The sequence below is a fragment of the Natrix helvetica genome (genome assembly GCF_964273705.1).
Source record: "Natrix helvetica genome assembly, chromosome: 4".
NCBI classification, from domain to species: Eukaryota; Metazoa; Chordata; class Lepidosauria; order Squamata; family Natricidae; genus Natrix; species Natrix helvetica.
This window is the reverse complement of record NC_138550.1, coordinates 55,485,330-55,506,203: the sequence shown is the minus strand read 5'-3', so window position 1 is coordinate 55,506,203 and position 20,874 is coordinate 55,485,330. Positions and strand designations below refer to the sequence as shown.

At 37.3% G+C, this 20,874-nt stretch overlaps 1 protein-coding gene across 3 annotated transcripts in view; it reads left to right on the top strand.

Annotated features, from left to right (window-relative positions):
• Positions 1-20,874, top strand: part of ERG (ETS transcription factor ERG) — a 104,254-nt gene that overhangs the window by 68,838 nt on the left and 14,542 nt on the right. For 2 of the 3 annotated variants that reach the window (XM_081950394.1, XM_081950392.1), the window contains exons 2-5: positions 10,359-10,576; positions 16,807-16,958; positions 19,723-19,926; positions 20,628-20,708. In XM_081950394.1, the coding sequence (XP_081806520.1) occupies positions 10,437-10,576; positions 16,807-16,958; positions 19,723-19,926; positions 20,628-20,708 (577 nt within the window). In that variant the 5' untranslated portion in view covers positions 10,359-10,436. The remainder of the gene's footprint in view (positions 1-10,358; positions 10,577-16,806; positions 16,959-19,722; positions 19,927-20,627; positions 20,709-20,874) is intronic. The other variant, XM_081950393.1, reaches the window with a different exon arrangement.

Sequence of the window (20,874 nt, the reverse complement as noted above, 5' to 3'; positions counted from 1 at the left end):
AACCGATTTCCTTGTTACCATTGCGGAACAAAATTGTTTAATAAACTTTACTGTTGTTATTTTAAAAAAAGAAATAATGATACATAAAATACCATAATCATCTCTATACTAGTTTAAGATAAAATCTTGTAAAATTGCTCATAATTGACAAAATAAATCGTGTAGTAGGTTCCAGATAAATATATATTGTAGATTTCAGTATTTTCAAGGAAGGAAGGAATCAATCTCCAACTAGTTTTAAACTGGGTTTTTATATTAATGAATGTATTATTTACCCAAATATGCTAATTTATTATCCAATAATTAAATACAGTTCAGAAATTATTCATCCCATTCCTACTCCCCAGATCTACAACCTGTTCCTATTATTCAGGCTTCAGATTGTGTAGGTTTTGCAAAAATGAAATTGTCTTTAAAATTGTTTGTAACAGTTAGGCAAAACTTGTCAAGTGAAGGTTAATTGCCCTTCAGTTAAAGCAGTTCTCTGCACAGATGGGTTATCAGGCCCCAACACTCATTACAAGATTAATCTTGTTTCCGACAAGACTTCCCTTTCCTCCAACTGATTTTGCTCAGGCACTGGATCTTTCATCAGCCGTTAAAATAAGGGTGGATTACCCCTGGGATACTCAATGCTTGAGTGCCACGAAACAATGCAGAATGTGTGACATATCTGCAAAGAACATCTTTAAGAGACAGCACATTTTCTTAGCATTATGAAGGCCGAGATTCATAAACAACTGAAACAATTGCAAGGCTTTGAATTAGCCCCATGAACCTGATTCATCCTGAGCCTTCCTCCAAATGTTAGCATTGGGCTGAATAGACTTCAGATTCTTTTCAAGATTGCATTTTCTTGTTATTTTAAGGAATGCTTGTGAGGATTATTATGAGATTTTCAAAATCACTACTGGGAAAATTCACGAGTTATACTATTCTTTAAAAGATCTTAGCATGATTGACACAGTTTTTTTCCCTTTTGATTTAAACAAGGTTTTTGTTTAAAAATTCAATTTAATGATTTTTCCTGGGTAGTTGTGGTGGTCTTCTTTAAATAATTATTGACTCTGCATTCCATCTGAGGGAAGACGTTTCACTTTGAAGTAACTGAATACTAATTATTTATTTTCCCCCCTTTTTTGTGCAAAAGTATGGTGTGTGATTTCTTATACATTTAATAATGATTTTTAAAACAATACAACAAGGATTTGACTGCCATATGATATCATTTGCTAAGTTATGTATTTAAAGGAGTAATTAAAATATTTCAATATGGCATCCTACATAGGTCAAAAGAGTTATTTTGTCTGCTAAATAATCCTATGGAAGCAATACTGAAAGGAAATGTTGTCCCATAATTTTATTTTATTGCGTGGTTTCATATGTTGTCGATATGAAAAAGTTGATGGATCAACTACCTATATGAGAAAAACAGGAAGTGTAAGTCAGAACTAGTCTAGAACAGTAAAAGAGATATAGGAAGTACTTCTTCAAATTCATTTTAAAAAGTCTTCAGACTAAGTTTATTTTGGGATGGTTGATGTAACTTGGCAAAGATCTGCCTGTTCTGTTCCTTCCACAAAACTTCAGTAAATTCCAAAACAAATATTAACAAATATTAATAATCCCAATCAACAATCTACCTTGTATTTCCACAGAATTTCCTGCTCTGGCCTCCAGTCAGCAACTAATTTGGCTTCTATAAAGATTTCCATAAACTTTAAAATGTTTTGCGTCTCAGGAGGACATAAGATAGACAAAAAGAAAAAAATGCCTCCAGTATGATGTAGCTTTACTCATGTAGAGCTGAACGGTCTATTACTAGTCCATTTCAATTTCCATGTTTTAAATTGTAATTCTGTGATTGAAACTTGGAAACATGCATTAAAAAGCATAACTTTGTATAATGCTTTTTTTATTTTCATTTGCATATTCAATTTTTGTACACACAATATAAACTGCACCAGTACAAAAGACAATTAGATTCCAATCTCCAAAATGCTCTAGAATATATATGTGTAGTTGAGCTTTCATTGCTTAAAAAAGAGGTCCAAATGTTTGTATCTGCTAGAATAGTGTGGTGATCTCACTGCAGTTTTTGTTTTAATGCTGCCAAGGTAAACATTTATTGTCAGGTCACTGTGTGAATATCTACAAATATTCTATCATTATCATTAGCGACACATGTGCTGTCCTGCTCCTAGTGGTATTGCATAGTCTATTCAAAGCATACTGTAGGATACTTGATACATGCATAATTAATATCATTCTTGTCTTTTCCCTTAATTTCTGAGTTGTCTCAGTCTTATGGCCCTAAAGGACTATTGGGAAGCAACCTCCTCCCCCATGGAAATACATACAATCCCTTTAGCTTTGCCCAAGCTATAAAATACCTTGTTTTTTACAGCTTGGTTGAAAGTGTTATCCTGCACAAAAAGAATATTTAGATCTCCAGCAAGCCCATATGAAAGGTGTGGTCTTACTTCCCTGTTCTTCTCCAAATATATAATAGTAATTCTAATACTTCCCATGACCCGATAAAGGAGCCATGTCCTCTTTAACACCACACTAAGTCTAGGAGAGTGTCAGATACATCTGCAGCTTTCTTTCAAATAATCATATTATCAAAACTATGCCAAAGAGCAGTCCATTCTTTGATGAATTGATGTTAATAAAACTCTATATAATAAACTAGCTACTTATCCATGTATAGGAACCATAGAAACTGTAACAGAATTGAGGAAGTGGTACCAAAAGTGATAGCTTGTTTTTTGTGCCTTTGTTTTCTAGTAAATGCATATGGTCTGCCCTTTAGCTCCACTTTGTGTAAGCTGACCCCATGATTTCGTCTTGGATCCAAAATATTAGATTTGGCATGAGTCATCTGAAATCATGATTGGTATGCGTGAAGAGGGAATCTTCCATCTAACACTCCAGTTACCCCTAGAAATTCCCAGTAGCTCTCTACAGAAGCTCATAGTATATGCATATGAATTCACCAGTGATGATCTCTTTGACAATTCCAATAATATACACACACATAAACACACAAGGAACTGAAAAATGATTCTTAAAATGTTATACTTTGAAAATTAGGTTTGATTGGCATTATATCTTTAAACATATTGATTTAGCGAAATTCCCTGAAAATAACACTTCTAAGAACTATTTAGATTTAGTGAATGTATTATTTTATTTATTCTTTATTATTTCATCTTTATTCAGATATTTAAACTGTGACAAATACTCATCTCTGCTACCACAATTTACTAAACTCTTTATTGTTTATGTACTTTTGGGGTTTTTGTGAATTTGTTACTGGAAAAAGAAAATAATGCATTAGGTATAACTGCCTTAATCTATTCAAATAAGATAGTCATTGTAATAACCTAATGTGTAAAACAAATAGTAGTGCAAACCAATTTCACTGAAAGGATTTTGATTCCTGAGCAAAATGACCTTAAATCCTACAAAAGCTACATGGTTATTAATGGAGTCTAATATGTGGAAATACTTGATATATTATTTTATACATTATCAGTCATAAACTTAGATGCATATTTTTATTGGATAGCCAGAATGTTGTGACCATATGTAAACTTTATAAGGACTGCAGCTGGGATGAACAATATGAGTGAATGATGCCAGGATTTTGAAAACCCAGATTGTATCATAATGGAAGAAGTCAACTAAAATAATGACATGTATGGAACATCTTCCTATAAAGAATGATATAGGCATATAAGAAGTTTTTTTTTAACAACAATGAAAGTGAACTGAGTGAGATGAGCAGGATACTGGTAAATGAAATTATAAGTAGTCATTTCTTAGTTCTTACTTTAAGGTTTAGTAGACCAAATCTCTTGGTACTTTTTATTTATTATAGCTAAAAACAAATTTCCATGTATGTCTCTGGATATTAATCACCAGAGCATGGTTAGACAACCCAAGCAAGCAGAAATATGCTTAATGTGTTTTGGGAGCCCAAATTATAGAGTGATTATGCAAAATAGCAGTGGTGAGAAAATTGTTATATTTACTAATCTATATATTTGGCAAACTATATAACATGATCTTGGAGGATTCTTGGTAGCAAGCAATAAAATGTACAAACAAAACAAAAAGAACTCAATCACAATAAAAGCATCATCAAAGTGTAAAAAACAAACTCAAGATAGGTCCCCACAGTCAGACATCAGTATACTGGGGACCATGTATTCTTCTTGAAAGAAGGTATTCCATAGAGTCAGAACCACGACATGGACTCAACCAAATTGTGAATTTGTATTTGTTTTGCAAACAATTAAATCTGTCTTGCGGAGTGCTCAACTCCTGTTTCTTTTTAATCATTCCTGTTTCAAAATTCTGAAAAGTCATGCATAATCAGAGTCAAAGAAAGTTTAAGCAGACTAACAAAGGAGCTCATTTGAGAAATGAAATTTGAGAATGAATTCAATTGGATTTTTAGAATCAGGATACTGAATTAAGTAGACCTTTTCTGTGATCTAGCAGATTCATTTTTGCACTCTTATTTTACAGTACTGATTTAGCAAGAATCTAAGTCTGGTGCACAGAGCTTAATATTAATTTTCAACTAATAGGTTTTTCATTTATACCCTCCCCCATTTATGCGTGGAACTCATCAAGTTTTACAATGTGGGCAAAATTCAATCCTAATAGAATGTTAAAATATATTTTCTGAAATCTTTTCAGGAGTTCCAGATTCCGATTAATTGGTCAAAAGTCTGTGTGAAATTGAATGGATTTATTTATAGTCAGTGATCAGTGATTTAACTAAAATAATAAAAATAGAACATAACACTTTGAGAGCCTATAAAAAATATAAAATAGGATCTGAACAATAGTATTACAATTGAATGTTCATGCTTAGGTTCATTTTTAAATTTTGGTTTTATAGGAGACATATATTCAATTATTGTGGAGTTTAAGAAATAAATAAGTAAGTAAGTAAACAAATCATGTGAATTTTTCATGTAAAATTTTCTTTTGGAATTTTGGAAGATGAGAAAAGAACATTTATAAGATAAGATAACCTTTATTGTCATTTTTTACTGTGAGCACACTGGCCCATATTAAAATGAAATTCTATTGCATGCTCTCAAAAAAAAAAGTATATATCTACTCATACCCATACATAACACACCAGTGACGTGCAGTGAGGTTTATGGCTGGTAAGGCACTGACCCAGTGGTGGGTTTCAATTTTTTTTTAGACTTGTGGACTTCAACTCTCAGAATTCCATAGCCAGGCATGCTCAGTTCAGATTTAAAGCGACAGCATTGTTTTTCTCCTTTGCGAAAGAAGATTCCTTCTTTCTTTTTCTTTTTCATCTCCCTTCCCCTCCTTCCTCCCTCTCTCCCTCCTTTGTCCCTCTCTCAAACACACACACACACAGACACACACACAAGTTGGATTGGACTACACACACTTTCCCCCAGCCCCGGAAGGATCCTGCCCAGCTTCACTGATTACAGGTTTGAAAAGGCAATGTAGCTCTGCCTGCAATCAAACTACACTTTGAAGTTTGAAGTTTGAATTCCTCCCCCTCCCTCTGACCCACACGTACCTTTTCCAGCTGTTTCAGAGAGGATTTCAACTCTGCTCTTGCCTCCGGTCCTCTAAAGAAGCCCCGCCCAAATGAGCGCCCTCTACTATGAGGCAGGAGAACTGTGTGCCTCACCTACATCAGGAATTTTTAGGCTTTTAACCCTTGCTTAACTCTGCTCGAGTGATCATAAAACGCCTAAAGTCAGACTAGATGAGGCATGCAGTTCTCCTGCCTCATAGTAGAGGGCACTTTTTTAGAGGCTTTTTTAAACAGTTAAGCAGAGTCATCCACGGTGAGGCAGCAACTAGCTCAGCCTGACCTCAGCTTTCGCCTTTTTCCTTTTACAGTTTTTTTTCTTTTCATGATGACAGTGGTGAGGCTGTGCCTCCCCTGCCTCCCCTGACTGCACGTCACACACATATACATATTCTATATACATATACATACACACACACATACATATAGCAATGTTAAATGTGATTTCTAAAATGTTAATAAACACTGGTTTATTATTTAAGTTGTATTTGATTTAAACACCTTGAAATTAGAACTTATTAGTTCTAATAGGTTTGCTCTACTTATGTCCTAATTAACGTATTACATATAGTTTAGATCTTTGTCCAATTTTTACTTAAACTGATAAAGAGGTATGCTCTACTTGACATGAGCTGATGGTATGTGTCAGTTGTTCCTTTAATTGATTGATGTTCATATTTAATTTGTAATATTAAGCATACACTGCTTATTATCTTGAAAATATTGTTGGTTTTTAATATTGAAACTTTACAAGTATTCCTGTAAACAATTAAAAACACCATTCCGTTGCCTGTTTGGCTGATTAGGAAACCCCAGTCTTTTGAACTGGCTGGCAATGTGCCTGCTCTGCCTTTACAGTTATACAGTTTTTCCAATTGCAATTGAAGTTACTTCTACCTGCTTCTTTTTCCTTGTCTGAGCTTTTTACAAAACCAATCAAAGTAGCAGCTTCATTCTTCTTGCAACGACACATTGTTTTATTGGCACGGGTTGCTTGGAGTTCATGCTTTGTTTTCCTGGGAAGTTGGCAGTACTGCAAAAGATAACGGAAGGATTTGTAGGAAATATACTTGTTATACTGCTAAAGTTAGTAACCTGCAGAAAATATCCAGCTCCTAGTTCTCAACAATTTTAACAGTTAGGAATGCATCATTAAGGATACAGGCTAAAACAAATAAAGAAAATAAAATGAAGGAATTGGTAATAAGGACTAATGGGGAACATTTGTAACACACACACAAGTATCATTCCGTGGACAGTAAAATGCAACCTTGTAACCTCGTAATTCCAGGTACTAATGAATTGAATATAGAAGTACTTAAAATGATATGCATAAAAATCAACTGTTCTCCTACAAGCAATTTGTATTTCAGTTTAATGGACAATAAGCTGTGTAGACAGGGCAGTTCTTCCAGTGATACCAAGGAATAATGTAATGAGAAAAGTTCTGTATGCAGATTACTAAAGTAATGGATTACTGGAATGAGCTGCCCCCGGAGCTTCATATAGTCCCTGACCTCCGGTCCTTCTGACGCGCCCTAAAAAGTTGGCTTTTCCAGCAAGCCGGCCTGGCCTGTTAATTTTATCTCATTTTTTAAATGTTATTGTCCTATTAATTGGGTTTGTTTTTTGGATATGTATTTAATTTCTTTTTAACTTTCGTGATATGTGTTTTTTAATGTTGTACGCCGCCCTGAGTCCTTTGGGAGAAGGGCGGCATATAAATCCAATAAAACAAACAAATAAACAAACAAATAAATTTCATGGAATTTTATCTTTGATTTTAGGGTTAATGCAACATTGCCATCAGGCTGAGGGTTTCTTTTAGCCTAGAGATGACTTTTCAGTGTGGTATAAATAAGAAGGACTGCTTTTCCTCTAGTGAGGAATGTTTTCTTAAATCATACCTGGAGCTGACTTTTATTTTATAAGCTTGTTACCAGCTCTGACAGCCAAAAATACAAATCTAATGCAAGATCTACTAATCAAAGTGAAGAAGCATAATGAAAAATGAGACTAAAATTAAATATAACAAAAAGCAAGCTAATGATGACAGGTATGGCAATGAGCATTAAAATGGACAATTATGATATTTAAGCAGGACATATTCCCACTTTTAGAACTATCAACAGCAAAGGAAGCAGCTCTCAAATACATACTGCAGACTAGCCCTTGGAATGTGTCAAATGCAAGCAATCAGAGCCATTCCTGAATAATGAAAGTCAGTAATTCTATTATCTACCACATATTCTACAACTGTCTCATCAGACTGCTTCCCTTCTCTTAGGTATGACCAGATAAAGCTTCATGGAACTTGGGGGGGGGAGTGTAACAGGTTTATGGCACTTGCGGCTGCACAAGTATTTCAAGATAGACCCCACTGGACTCCTCTTTCTAGGCTGGCTGGCAGTTTCCCATTCCCTTTCCCACTCTTTTTCCCAGTATGGTTGCAATGAACATTTTGGGAAAGATATTCAAATATTATATCTATACCTATAGATATCAGAAGCTTGCAATTATTTTTACCTGTGACATTCTATGGATGTGAATATTAAAATGTTAAGAAACAGGAGAGAAAGATATTGAAGCTTTTTGAATTTTTGTATTGGATACTATTGTAACAATACCATAACTACCCAACACCTACTCCTACAACAAACCTTAGAACAAATCAAACCAGAGTTCTCACTTGAGGAGGCACATTGACTAAGCTCCAATTACCATAATTTTATAACAAAGGGTATGTAAAGGTTCCGACTGACAAACCCAACCAAGCAGGCCTAATCAAGATGACCAAATCTCTTTAGGCAAAGCTTTATTGAGTGCATCATTTCGGCACAGATTAAGGCAAAACCAGCTCTGGCTATTCCCTGCACAATCCTGTATAATTAAAGTTTAGAATCCTCCCTCCCTCTCTTGATGCAGGTCACATTGTCCAATTAAAAGCAGTCAAATTATTATGAGAAAATACTTCTGAAGATCTTAGCCACCAGTTGAAATGTCCTTGGTTCCCATGGGTTGCTCTCCTGATGTCTGGAGGAGCCTACCTTCCAATTCTCCCCTCCCCTTTATTTCATTGGCAAACTAATGGTTGCAACAACATAAGCACCTTTGAAGCTTGACAGGGTAGCTGTCTTGATTAGTCTAAAATGCTGGTAAAGGTGGCCAAGCAGTAAAATGATTGGATTACAATAGTGATGGGTGCACCCCTAGAAAGTATAAAGGGCCAGGATGGGAACAGATTATCCTGGAGTGGGTTTATCTATTGGTCATGAAAAATGTACACCAATTTGATGGCACATAACTGATAGATTACACATTCAATCAATATTACATATTGTAGCATTTGTGAACAGTAATATTCCTGAAACATCACCTGTAAACATTGCAATTTCCTCAATCCTTTTGTTTTAGAAAAAGTTATGCAAAAAAACCCTACTTTCTGTGATTCATTTTATTATAGTCTTATTTACATTTAAGGGAAAATTATGAAATGAGACCTTTCGCACACGCAGGAACAGCACAGCAACTTTCTGCACATGAAAGAAACTACCATTTAAAGACAAATTGATATTGATACTGAAATTGCTGAAAGAGACAAAACCTGTTCTTATATGCATGGTTTCATCTGTATAGATCAGAGCTTTAATAAAGTATAATTGTCTGCCCTTTTTGTGTTTTGTCTGCTATTGGCCTTTAATGAAACAATTCCAAGTACTAATGTTGACTTTTAAAACCTAAGTATGGATTAAAATTAAAAACATCATATGGACTGTTCCTTACATACAAGTCTATCCATATTCTAGAATCTGATAGAGAATCCTCTTTCAATTCCCAGACCTCAGTTGAGCAAGAGAAATTACCATTTCTTTTTTTTTTGAGAACAATTTTATTGGTTTTTACAAATGTTTTAAGGAAAAGGGGTAAATAGGTATAGAAAATTTTGACAGCTACATCATGCGGAAGGTGGTAATCCCCCCAAATCTCACAACTTTTACAAAGAAAAAAAAAAACATCAAAATTTGAATAAACATTGGCAGCTTTTGATTTTACATTAAATCATCAATATATTCAATCATTTTTGTATCATTTCCAACAATTACATTATAACAACAATTGCAATAATGTTTCAGCTCATTTTTGTGACCTGAGTCTTCTCAGTGTTGCATCCTCCCCCCTGTCTGCTGGCAGAGCCTCGCCCCCTCCTTCATATCTTGTGTACTGTCCCCTGTTTCGTCTAGGATGGCATTGTGTTTTTTAATGAAAGCCTCCACCTCCACAACTGTATTAATTCTAATTCTGCTGCCCTCCCAGAAAATCAGCATACCTTCTGTCAATAACCATCTAAACCAGACTCCTTTATTATATAATTTCTTTGCTAAAGAGGAATATTTCTTCCTCTTATCTCATACTTTCTTCGGAATCTGTTTAAGAATGGTAGAAATTACCATTTCTTTAGCTGCCCCTAAATAGTATAGTTCTCTGCCCTGACTAGTTTTTGTAATTGTTATTGTTGATGACGACGATGTTGAGGAAAATAATTGCTTTATGGAAAAATAAATGTTATTTAATGCCTTATTTTAAAAACTGAACCTGCTTACTGTATATACTAAATTTTCCTTCTTCCTTTGGATGTATTCCTTATTTATTTTACTTTTTATTAGTTGCCTGGGGCCAGGGCACAGTTATTTAATAATTAATTAATTATTAACTTAATTGATCTTGGTTGCTTTTCCTTTTTTTGTAATTTCAGGAAGCATTATCAGTTGTAAGTGAAGATCAGTCTTTGTTTGAGTGTGCCTACGGGACTCCCCATCTTGCTAAGTCAGAGATGACCGCTTCTTCTTCCAGTGAATATGGGCAAACATCAAAGATGAGTCCACGTATCCCACAACAGGACTGGTTATCCCAGCCTCCAGCCAGAGTCACTATAAAAATGGAATGCACCCCAAATCAAGTTAACGGCTCAAGGTAAAAGAAAAAAAACCAAATATGTAAAATGAAGCTTTATTTTAATTTGTGTCTACATGCATTTCCCTGGGAATTTTCCTGAGTATAAAATTAAGAGCAAGCCTTTGAAATACTTGTCTGTCTCCTTTTTCTCTTTCCAAGGAAGAATATAAGGGAGATGCCATGTTTATTTAAGTATGAAATCACACACATGCAAACACAAAAATAGACTAGACAAAAGGCACACATCATCCAGCTTTGCTATGTTGCTAATATGAATTCACTTGCCTTCTCTGCATGCCTTTGGTTGACTTTGACCTTGAGTCAGGACAAATACTGTATGTTTCTGTAAATCATCTTTCCATATTTAAAGTGGATCTATATCCTATTTAACTGAAGGTGAGGCCATATTTAGTAGGAAATCCAGTCTACAATAAGATAAGACATATATCTATGACTTGATGGCACATAATGATCATAGTCACATAAAGTCACATAAATCAATAAATGCACCTTTTAGACAAGTGTATATTCTTTTTGATTTGATTATTTTACCTTTTTCTATTTTTTTTTTAAAAGATGACATTGGTAATCTGGGGGATCTGTCCAAGCAGCTCTTAGGATTCTGCATTGATTTGAAAGAGATTTTACCTTTTCAAGTAGCTACTCTAAACCATATCCTCGTTCTGAATCCTTAATTAATTTCTTGATGGGGCTCTGCAGAGAACTAGGTTCAAGCATGATTTGCAATGAATACAGGCACATGAACATAATTTCACAGAAACATCTTAAAACTAAAAAGGGGGGGAGGGGGGACTGCTTTAAGATGTCCCAATATGTGCTCTTTATGCTCCACATAGCCCTTTATGTATAATTCTGTGTTGTTTACCAGCAATTCTTAAATATTTTTTTGTCTCAGTGTCCCTTTACATTCTTTAAAACCATTGAGGACTCCAAACAGCTTTGGTTTATATGACTTATCTCAGGAGGACAGCATGATCTTGTTATATTCTTAATTTAGAATAGTCAACGTGACTGTGGAATATTTCAAGTTTAGAAAATTTTACATACCCTTGGCATTAATGAATATATTGTTACTTCTGCTGAGGAAGAATAGCATGTATTTATAATAGAATGCCATTACAGTATTATCAGTATTTAAAAAATGCTTTGCTCTTTTCTTTACACTTGAAATTGCTGAATAACTGAATATGCCTGGCATAGATAATAATGGAGCCTTGAACCCACAGAGCTTCCTGATAGCTTCTAAATCCATTTACCTACTATTGTTTATGATTTAGCTTTATTCACTTTATTTTTAGTGAGATAGTCAGAAATGGACCACTAATGCTTCAAAGTAAAGCCATGCTGCCAATTGTCTTTATTTCTCAGAATGTATTTGATTCCTATAGAGAAAATCTAATGGAAACACAGAGCATAGGGCAAAGGCAAGTTGGACTTTCCAACATTCATGCACACAACACATTCAGAAACAACCGATACAATTCTCACTTTCTTATGAGAGGGAACTTGGCGATGGCTGTGAATGGAAAGCTAAGAGAAAGTATCCCAAAGGTGATCTTAATTATTAACTTTGTTTTTCTTTGAAGACTTTTTGCTTCTCCTCCAAGAACCTTCTCAGTTCTGACCAAATAGTGAAAGGTGGAAGAATTTATATTCCTTGCAGTCATCTGGTTGTTAGTTCTCTTTCTAAGAGTCATTGAGGCCACTTGGAGGTTTATCTGTGCCCTCAGGGGGACTAAGGTGGTGTCATATCCTCCCCCTGTGTTGAGAAAGGCCTGCTCAATTTTAATGTAGATAGTCTTTTTGACTTCTCTTTCAAACCAAAGGACCAAAGGGGTCAAAAACACCATCTATGTTAAGATTGAGTAGCCCTATCGCAACAGAGGGTGAGGGACATGACACCACCTATCTCCTGTTTACAACACAGTCCTTTCTGTTTGTTTTGTTTTGTTTTTATTGGATTTATATGCCGCCCTTCTCCCAAAGGACTCAGGGTGGCGTACAACATTAAAAAACACACATCCCAAAAGTTAAAAAGAAATTAAATACATTTCCCCCCCCCCCCAAAAAAACCCGAATTTATAGGACAATACATTTAAAAATGAGTTTAAATTAACAGGCCAGGCCGGCTTGCTGGAAAAGCCAACTTTTTAGAGCACGTCGGAAGGACCGGAGGTCGGGGATCATGCAAAGCTCCGGGGGCAGCTCATTCCAGAGGGAAGGCGCTCCCACAGAGAAGGGTCTCCCCCTGGGGGTCGCCAGTCGACACTGTCTGGCCGACGGCACCCTGAGGAGGCCAACTCTGTGGGATCGTACTGGACGGTGGGAGGCTACTGGTGGCAGTAGGTGGTCTCGCAGGTACCCTGGGCCTAAGCCATGGAGCGCTTTATAGGTCATAATTAATACCTTGATTCGCACCCGGAAAACAACCGGCAACCAGTGCAGGCCGCCTAAAAGGGGTGTAACATGGGAACTTTCAGCAGTTCCAAGGTTTCACATCCATTTGCACAATTCAGGTGATTCTGAGAGCACATATAAACCTCCACATCACCTCAACAACTCTCAGAAAGAGTGCTAATGACCAGATGACTGCAAGGAATATAAATCCTTCCATCCATCACCATTTGGTCAGAATTGAAGAAGCTTCTTGGATGAGAAGCGAAATGTCTTCAAAACAAAGTCCAGCTGCCTTCTGAAAAAGGATGATTGAGAATCTGCATAGACACTAAGAGCAAGTATGAACAAAAGATACCGACTCAGGGAAGATGGAATTTTAAAGGCTGGGTGTGGAGGAATGCAGCAGCACGGTGGCAGGAGGTAATGGGGAGGCTGGAAATAAATTTGATAAAGCTGTGCAGAGCAACTAGAGAGATTAAAATGACTGATACTACTTGGTGGTGAAAGATAGCAGAGGTATGTATGTATCAGAGATGGGTTGCTTCTGGTTTGTCCCGGATCAGGCGAATGGTAGTGGCAGCGGCAGGAATCTCCACCCACCTGCCCAGATGTGCAGAAGCGTCTTGAGCGCACAGACGCGCATGGGTAAACCGGTAATAAAAACAATGGAAACCCACCATTGCTATGTATGTATATATGAGGGAGGGAGGGAGGGAGGGAGGGAGGGAGGGAGGGAGGGAAGGAAGGAAGGAAGGAAGGAAGGAAGGAAGGAAGGAAGGAAGGAAGGAAGGAAGGAAGATGAATTCTCGTTCAAATTGTGTTTTGTGGTTCCTACTCTGCTTTTCATTGGGCTTCTTATTGGAATAGTGGTGGTTGCGTAATGGTTAGAATGCAGTATTGCAGGCTGTCAGCTAACTGCCAGGTGTTTGATCCTCACTGGCTCAAGGTTGACTCGGCCTTCTAACCTTTTGAGGTTGTTAAAATAAAGACCCAGATTGTTGGGGGCAATATGGTGACTCTGTAAACCGCTTGAAGAGGACTGTAAAGCACTGTGAAGCGGTATGTAAGTCTAAGTGCTATTGCAATTCTTGGTAAATTATTAACATTAGTATAACTAATTAATCTTTTCATTAAATGAGTCAAAGAAGATTTATTTCTTTGCCTATCAACTGTCTAATTACTGGGAATTTGTGGCTAGCTGGGCAGAAGCCTATTTCTTCAAGTGAAGTGAAATGAGGCAACTATACCAGAGGTGGATTGCTCCCGGTTCAGCCCAGATCGGGCTAACTGATAGTGGTGGCGGTGGGAGGCTCCGCCCACCCATCCAGACACTTCTGTGCATACGCAGAAGCGTCAGGCGCACACAAGCGAACCGGTAGTAAAAAGAAATGGAAACCCACCACTGAACTATACCCTTTTGGCAGTGACGTGCGGTGAAGTTTATGGCTAGTGAGGCAGCAATTTTTTTAGACTTGTGGACTTCAACTCCCAGAATTCCACAACCAGGCATGCTCAGTTCTGATTTAAAGCAACAGCTTTAAACTTATTTAAATAAGTTTTCTTCCTTCTTTTTCTTTTTCTTTTACCTTCCCCTCCTTCTTCCCTCTCTCCCCCCTCCCCCCTCTCAAACACACAAACACACACAAAAACACACATGTACAGAAACACTACAAGATTATAGTGTTTAATTCCATGTAGCTGATTTCCAGGGCAAAGGAGGAGTTATTTTTGCCCTGTCCAATGGCATTTTCTTTGATAAAAGGGACGGAAAGATGGTCTTTGGGTTCCCTCCTTGAATGAGAGAATCCGTTTTAGTCAAAACGTTCAAATGTAATAAAATGATCTTCCTGTCTCGATCTATTTCATTGGAAAAGATGCCCGCCTGAGGAAAGAGCCTTTCACGTCTCTGAAAGCCAGGCCAGGGTGGGATCTCTCCAGGATGGGCGCAAGACCGATCCATGTTCACCAGCAAAGGGCAAAACTCTCTTCCATGGCCTCATTTCCCACCCGAAGCTTCCCCCTTTCTTCTCCATTCTTTTGCTTTCCGCAAAAACAGGGACACGCTTTGGGAAGGCGGGAGCCCAGAGGAGCCCACCGGCGCCCGCACCGCCCGCTCTGGAAGCCAAACTGCCAGCCGGGACTTCCCAGCTCAGCTGCTTCCCGGGCGGGTGACGCCTGCCAGATGGGACGACAGGAGTTGTGAGGGAGCACCGTCTCCAGGGGCTCTGAGCGTCCACCTGCCTGAGCTGTGCCGCGGCTGAAAGAAAGCGCTTTAGTCAGTGGGGTGTCGAATCTCTCCTCCTCTCCCCCGACACCTCACTGATTAAAACGCTTTCTTTCGCCTGCGGAAAAGCTCGGGCGGGCGAAAGGAAGCGCTTTAGACAGCGGGGTGTGTGCGAGAGGAGGAGAGAATGGATGAGCCGTCTCTCCTCTCCCCGGACACCCGACTAAAACGCTTTCTTTCGCCCACAAAAGAGCTCGGGCGGGCGAAAGGAAGCGCTTTAGACAGCGGGGTGTGGGTGAGAGGAGGAGAGAATGGATGAGCAGTCTCTCCTCTCCCCGGATACCCGACTAAAACGCTTTCTTTCGCCCGCGGAAGAGCTCGGGCCGGCGAAAGGAAGCGCTTTAGACAGCGGGGTGTGTGCGAGAGGAGGAGAGAATGGATGAGCAGTCTCTCCTCTCCCCGGACACCCGACTAAAACGCTTTCTTTCGCCCGCGGAAGAGCTCGGGCGGGCGAAAGGAAGCGCTTTAGACAGCGGGGTGTGGGTGAGAGGAGGAGAGAATGGATGAGCAGTCTCTCCTCTCCCAGGACACCCGACTAAAACGCTTTCTTTCGCCCACAGAAGAGCTCAGAGCTTTAGAGGCTTTTTTAAACAGGCAGTCATTCACGGTGAGCTAGCTAACCTCACTTCAGCACTCGCCTTTTCCCGTTTACGTTTTTTTTCCTTTTCATGATTGACAGTGGTGAGGCTCTGCCTCCCCTGCCTCCCCTGACTGCACGTCACTGCCTTCTGGTGTTTAGAAGCAGAGATCTGTGTGGTTTTTGGAAGCTGTTTTAAAAGAGTGATGTTCATAAACCTTTTGTCAGAATGAAGCACTTTCCTGAGACTGCACAGCTCTAAGTTAAACTACTTCAGTGGTTTATAAGTGCTGTCTTGCACTTAATTTGAAATAATGAACTTAATCTTACACAACAGTATAAGAGTTGCATATATGACTCAATTATTTCCAAATTATAAGCTAAAGACAACCAAGTGCTGTGAAGGTTGCAGATGGTAATCACATGACTGAGACATGCTGTGCCAATTGCCAAGTGCCCAAACTGTGACAGTCACAAGTTTGAGAACTAGTCAGAAATCTACTTTTTCAAGTGTTAAATAAATTTAAAGTAACAAATATTCTGGGACAAACTAGTGTAAATGTATTAATCTCAAGTATTGGGCAAACAGGCTCTTATTTATCATAGTGTAGATTTATCTATTAATGTTATGGATATTGTAATCATATTGTTTTATGTTGAATTATAATATTTTGCATTTCCGTGACTTGTGGAATAATATGGAAAAAGTAAACATATTTAAATGTTTTTTTTAAAAATAGAACTTTTAGAGTTGAATCTCCTAAAATTTCAGCATTGAACTCTCTGTTCCACCTGGATCTCTGACATCCATTGTAGACTTCAAAAGCTAACAGAAACAAGACTGTGCGAGACGTTTCTGAGATTGCAGATGAGTGGCACATAAAACTTTTCTTAGAGTACTTTCTTCACTTCTCAATTTTTTTTTTTTTCATTCTATATTATCCGGGAATTTTTAAATTGTTTCCTTAGGACTTCCCCTGACAACTGCAGTATGACAAAAAGTGGAAAGATGACTAATAACACTGAAAACGTTGGCATGAACTATGGAAACTATATGGAAGAAAAGCACATCCCTCCACCGAATATGACCACCAACGAACGAAGAGTTATTGTTCCAGCAGGTGAGCAAATATTTTTAAATAACTATTTAAAGACAATGTACCTTATCACTAAATGCAGTAGAGACCATCCATTCATATTAGGAATGTCCATATCTCACGGTGATTTCAGAATACAACTAGAGCATACACTAAATTCTTCTCCATTGAAATTAACAGCATAGTGTTTAATTTGGTAAAATTATGTTGTTTTCAACATCTCTGAAAGCAGTTTATGCATAGATTCAAGAAGGAGAAGGAGAAAAAGGAGAAAAAGAAGAAGAAAGAGAGGGAGGAAGAGGAGGAGAAGCAGAAGGAGAAGCAGAAGGAGGGGGAGGAGAAGAGTAATGCACTGACACACAGGGGGAAACTTGTTTAACTTAATTTTTCTCAGGACAAAGGCTGGAGAAGACAAAACATGATATACTGAGATCATTGTAAGGGAGGCAGGAATTTTTGTCTTGTTTTATCCTCATTTTTATAGGGTTTTGTAATTATATTTATATCATTTTTCTCTTAGATTTCTTAGAAAATTACTGTTTTGTATTGTTAATTTTGGTCATTGCATTCAAATTAGGATTAACCTGGGGAAACAGGAGACTAAAGGAAAGTTATGCTTTGCCTGTTTCTGTCTGACAATGTTATGTAGTATTTTATTAGAACAATTAAATCCAAGGATACAAAAAAAAAAAAAATCCCCAGAAGGACTGCCAAATGAAATGAAAGGTTTATTATTATTTATATATTTCACTGTATGGATTTATATACCTGCCTCACTCAACAGTGGCATCCATCATCAATAACAATAATTAATAAAAAATACATAATAAAAGTATAAAAAGAATCTAAACAAAAAATTAAAGCAAACACATAAAGTCCCAAGAAAAACCTCATTCAGTTTGTCATACTATTATTTCAAATATCTTCTTAAAGTACCAGCAGCTACCATTCCCTGGTCTTCTGTGTTTAGACATGTTGAAGAAAAATATTTATTTCAGTTGCTACCAAACCTTTCAGTGAACACCATGCTGGTTGTCATGGCACACAGTCTAAATATATGCCTGCTTCTCAGGATCTGAAAATAAGAAAAACTTATTTTACATTTAAGTAATGAAATACTATGAATGAGTTTCTTTAATTCAGTGACTTTGCTGTGGCCTTTAAATCACAAATATGCATAGTATATTTCACACTGCAATAAGGAAAATGCTACAGAAAACTGCTAAAGACCTCTTCTAGAGCAAGTATTTACTAATACTTACGTATTTTTCGCCCTATAAGACGCTCCGGAATATAAGACGCACCCAATTTTAAAGGAGGAAAATCTAGAAAAAAAAGATTCTGAACCAAATACTGTAGTAAAATATTTTATATCAACTGTATAAAGTTAACAGCAGTTTAAGAACAATTTTATGTCAACCATGTAACATATTAAGAACTATCTTTACTCTCATTAACAGTCAGTAAAGTCAGTAAACAGTGAATCTAGTGGTCTCATACTCCCTCATATCTCATCTGGTGCTCTCTAACCCCCATATTTCATCTGGTGGTCTCGTAACCCCCTCATATGCATCTGGTTTGAGTGAATGCTGCTGGAAAGGAGATTGTAAAAAGGAGATTGTTCTCCAGATTCTCAGGATTCTCAGGAGGCAAAGCCTTTGAATCAAGCTTGATCGTGTCCCTTTCTAGGTTTTTAACTTCCCAATCTAGCGTTCTGAGAAAAGCTTTCGTAAAAAGGAGATTGTTCCTCTTCCCTTCACTTCCTCCCCCCCCAATCTCTCCGGATTCTCAGGAGCCTTAAAGCAGCGCCTCCTTAAACCAAAGCCTCTGAGTAACTGGGAAAGAAAGGCGTGCTTTTCGGGCGGCAGTTTTCGGCAGGTTCCAAGCGAGGCTTTCTTTCCCAGTTACTCAGAGGCTTTGGTATACTCGGCCCTCACCCTCCTCCTCCTGCAAGCGAAATGCGCCTCAGAGATTCGGGGGGCAGCTCAGGGGAGACAATGGCCATAACAACTTCACTCCCCAGCAATGTGAGGAGCCGCTGCCCCCGCCCCCACCTAAGCCCTCCTGGGAGCCCAGCCGAGCGGGAGCTCTGAAAGCGAAACCTCTCTCCTTTCCAGCCATCACGATCTCTGCAACGCCCGCTTTGCCTGCCCCATTTTTAGATGACCCAGGTGGCTACATTCGACGAATAAGACACACCCAGATTTTCACCCTCTTTTTTGGAGTAAAAAAGTGCGTCTTATAGGGCGAAAAATACGGTAATATTAGGAATATTTATCTCTGATGATAAATCAGAATCACTTCTAAATGAAACGGGTGGCAAATAAATTTAGGAAGAAGGAACAAAATGGTACAAAAGTGCCCATATAGAAAATGGAATAATGTATCAATTAGTTGGTGGAGATAGGTTAATTATTTTATACCTTTAGTTGATATTCCAATTATTTAACATCAAAGTCTTTTATCTTCAAATAGATTTCTATATACGCTATCTGAGCCATATTTTGCACCACCAAAATAAATGCTATGCTACAGTCTTTCTCAATTTCCCCTCTTTTTTGCAAATATATTTTAAGGTTTCCTCCCCCTTTCTCCCTCTCCCAGATTTAAGAACAAATCTGTTCCCTGAGTCTTAAAAAACACAGTCTTTTTAAGTTAATAAAAGAAAGAATTCTAGAATTACTTCAATAAAATTAATCAGTATCAGTAGAACATGTTTGTCCTGGGGAAAGAACTTAGATGTTTTTTCACAACTTTAACAAAATGACATTTTCTGTTTTCAAAATAGATCCTACATTATGGAGCACAGACCATGTACGCCAATGGCTAGAATGGGCTGTCAAGGAATATGGCCTCCCAGATGTGGACATCATGCTATTTCAAGATATTGATGGAAAGGAGTTGTGTAAGATGACCAAAGATGACTTCCAGAGGCTCACACCAAGCTACAATGCAGACATTCTTCTTTCACACCTACACTACCTCAGAGAAAGTAAGAAACAAATAGATTTGACCTTTTTTAAAAGACATATGTTTATAAGATGCTAAATTCTTTCAGTTAGGAAATTATTGATTATTTTTAAGAAAATGAAAACTAAAACAATATACATTTTTTAATCATTAGAATGGGTAATAATGTTTTTTCTGGTCACATAACTTTGCTTTCTTTCCATTTCTGAAATGTTAATTCTAAATGAAATAATAGACCTACTGATTTGGAGTATATTCAGGCATGTGTTCTATGCAACAAAATGAGCACTTTAGAATATTCCATTAAAATTGATGCTTTCAGGTTAAGAAAAGCCCCTCAAATATAAATAATATAAAGTAATATATAGCATTTAAAAGTAGGAGAAGAACAAAGTGAATTTGTTATTTAAGGCATATAGAAAATGCTTTGGTTCTAAAAAAAAATTAAATGTAAGTGACCATTATTTTAATATCAGGCAGTGCAACACCAATATGATATATTTTTCACAGATTTCATAATGAACATTGTCATTAAGACATTCTGTAATATTATTCTGACTTAAAACTCCCACTTCCAATAGAAAAATCATAAGCCCAGTCCCATAAAGACATGAATGAACTCATAACCATAAATAATCCTAGTATACTAAAAGAAAGTGGTTAGTAAGATAATTCTGACTATCTTTTTTTTTTAAATTCTTGGTGTTGCTTTTTGTTTTGTAGCTCCTCTTCCACATTTGACTTCAGATGATGTTGATAAGGCTTTACAAAACTCTCCACGGTTAATGCATGCTAGAAATACAGGTAATGCTGTCACTGCTCCCCTTTTTATAGGCCATTTTTAAAGTCCAGGATTTCTGTCTAAGAGATACATGTTGACTGTATTTTTTTAAAGAGTGCTTAAGACTGTCGTAGATGTTTTAATATTGATGGGAATTTCATACACCTAATGCTTTCATACACCCCAGCC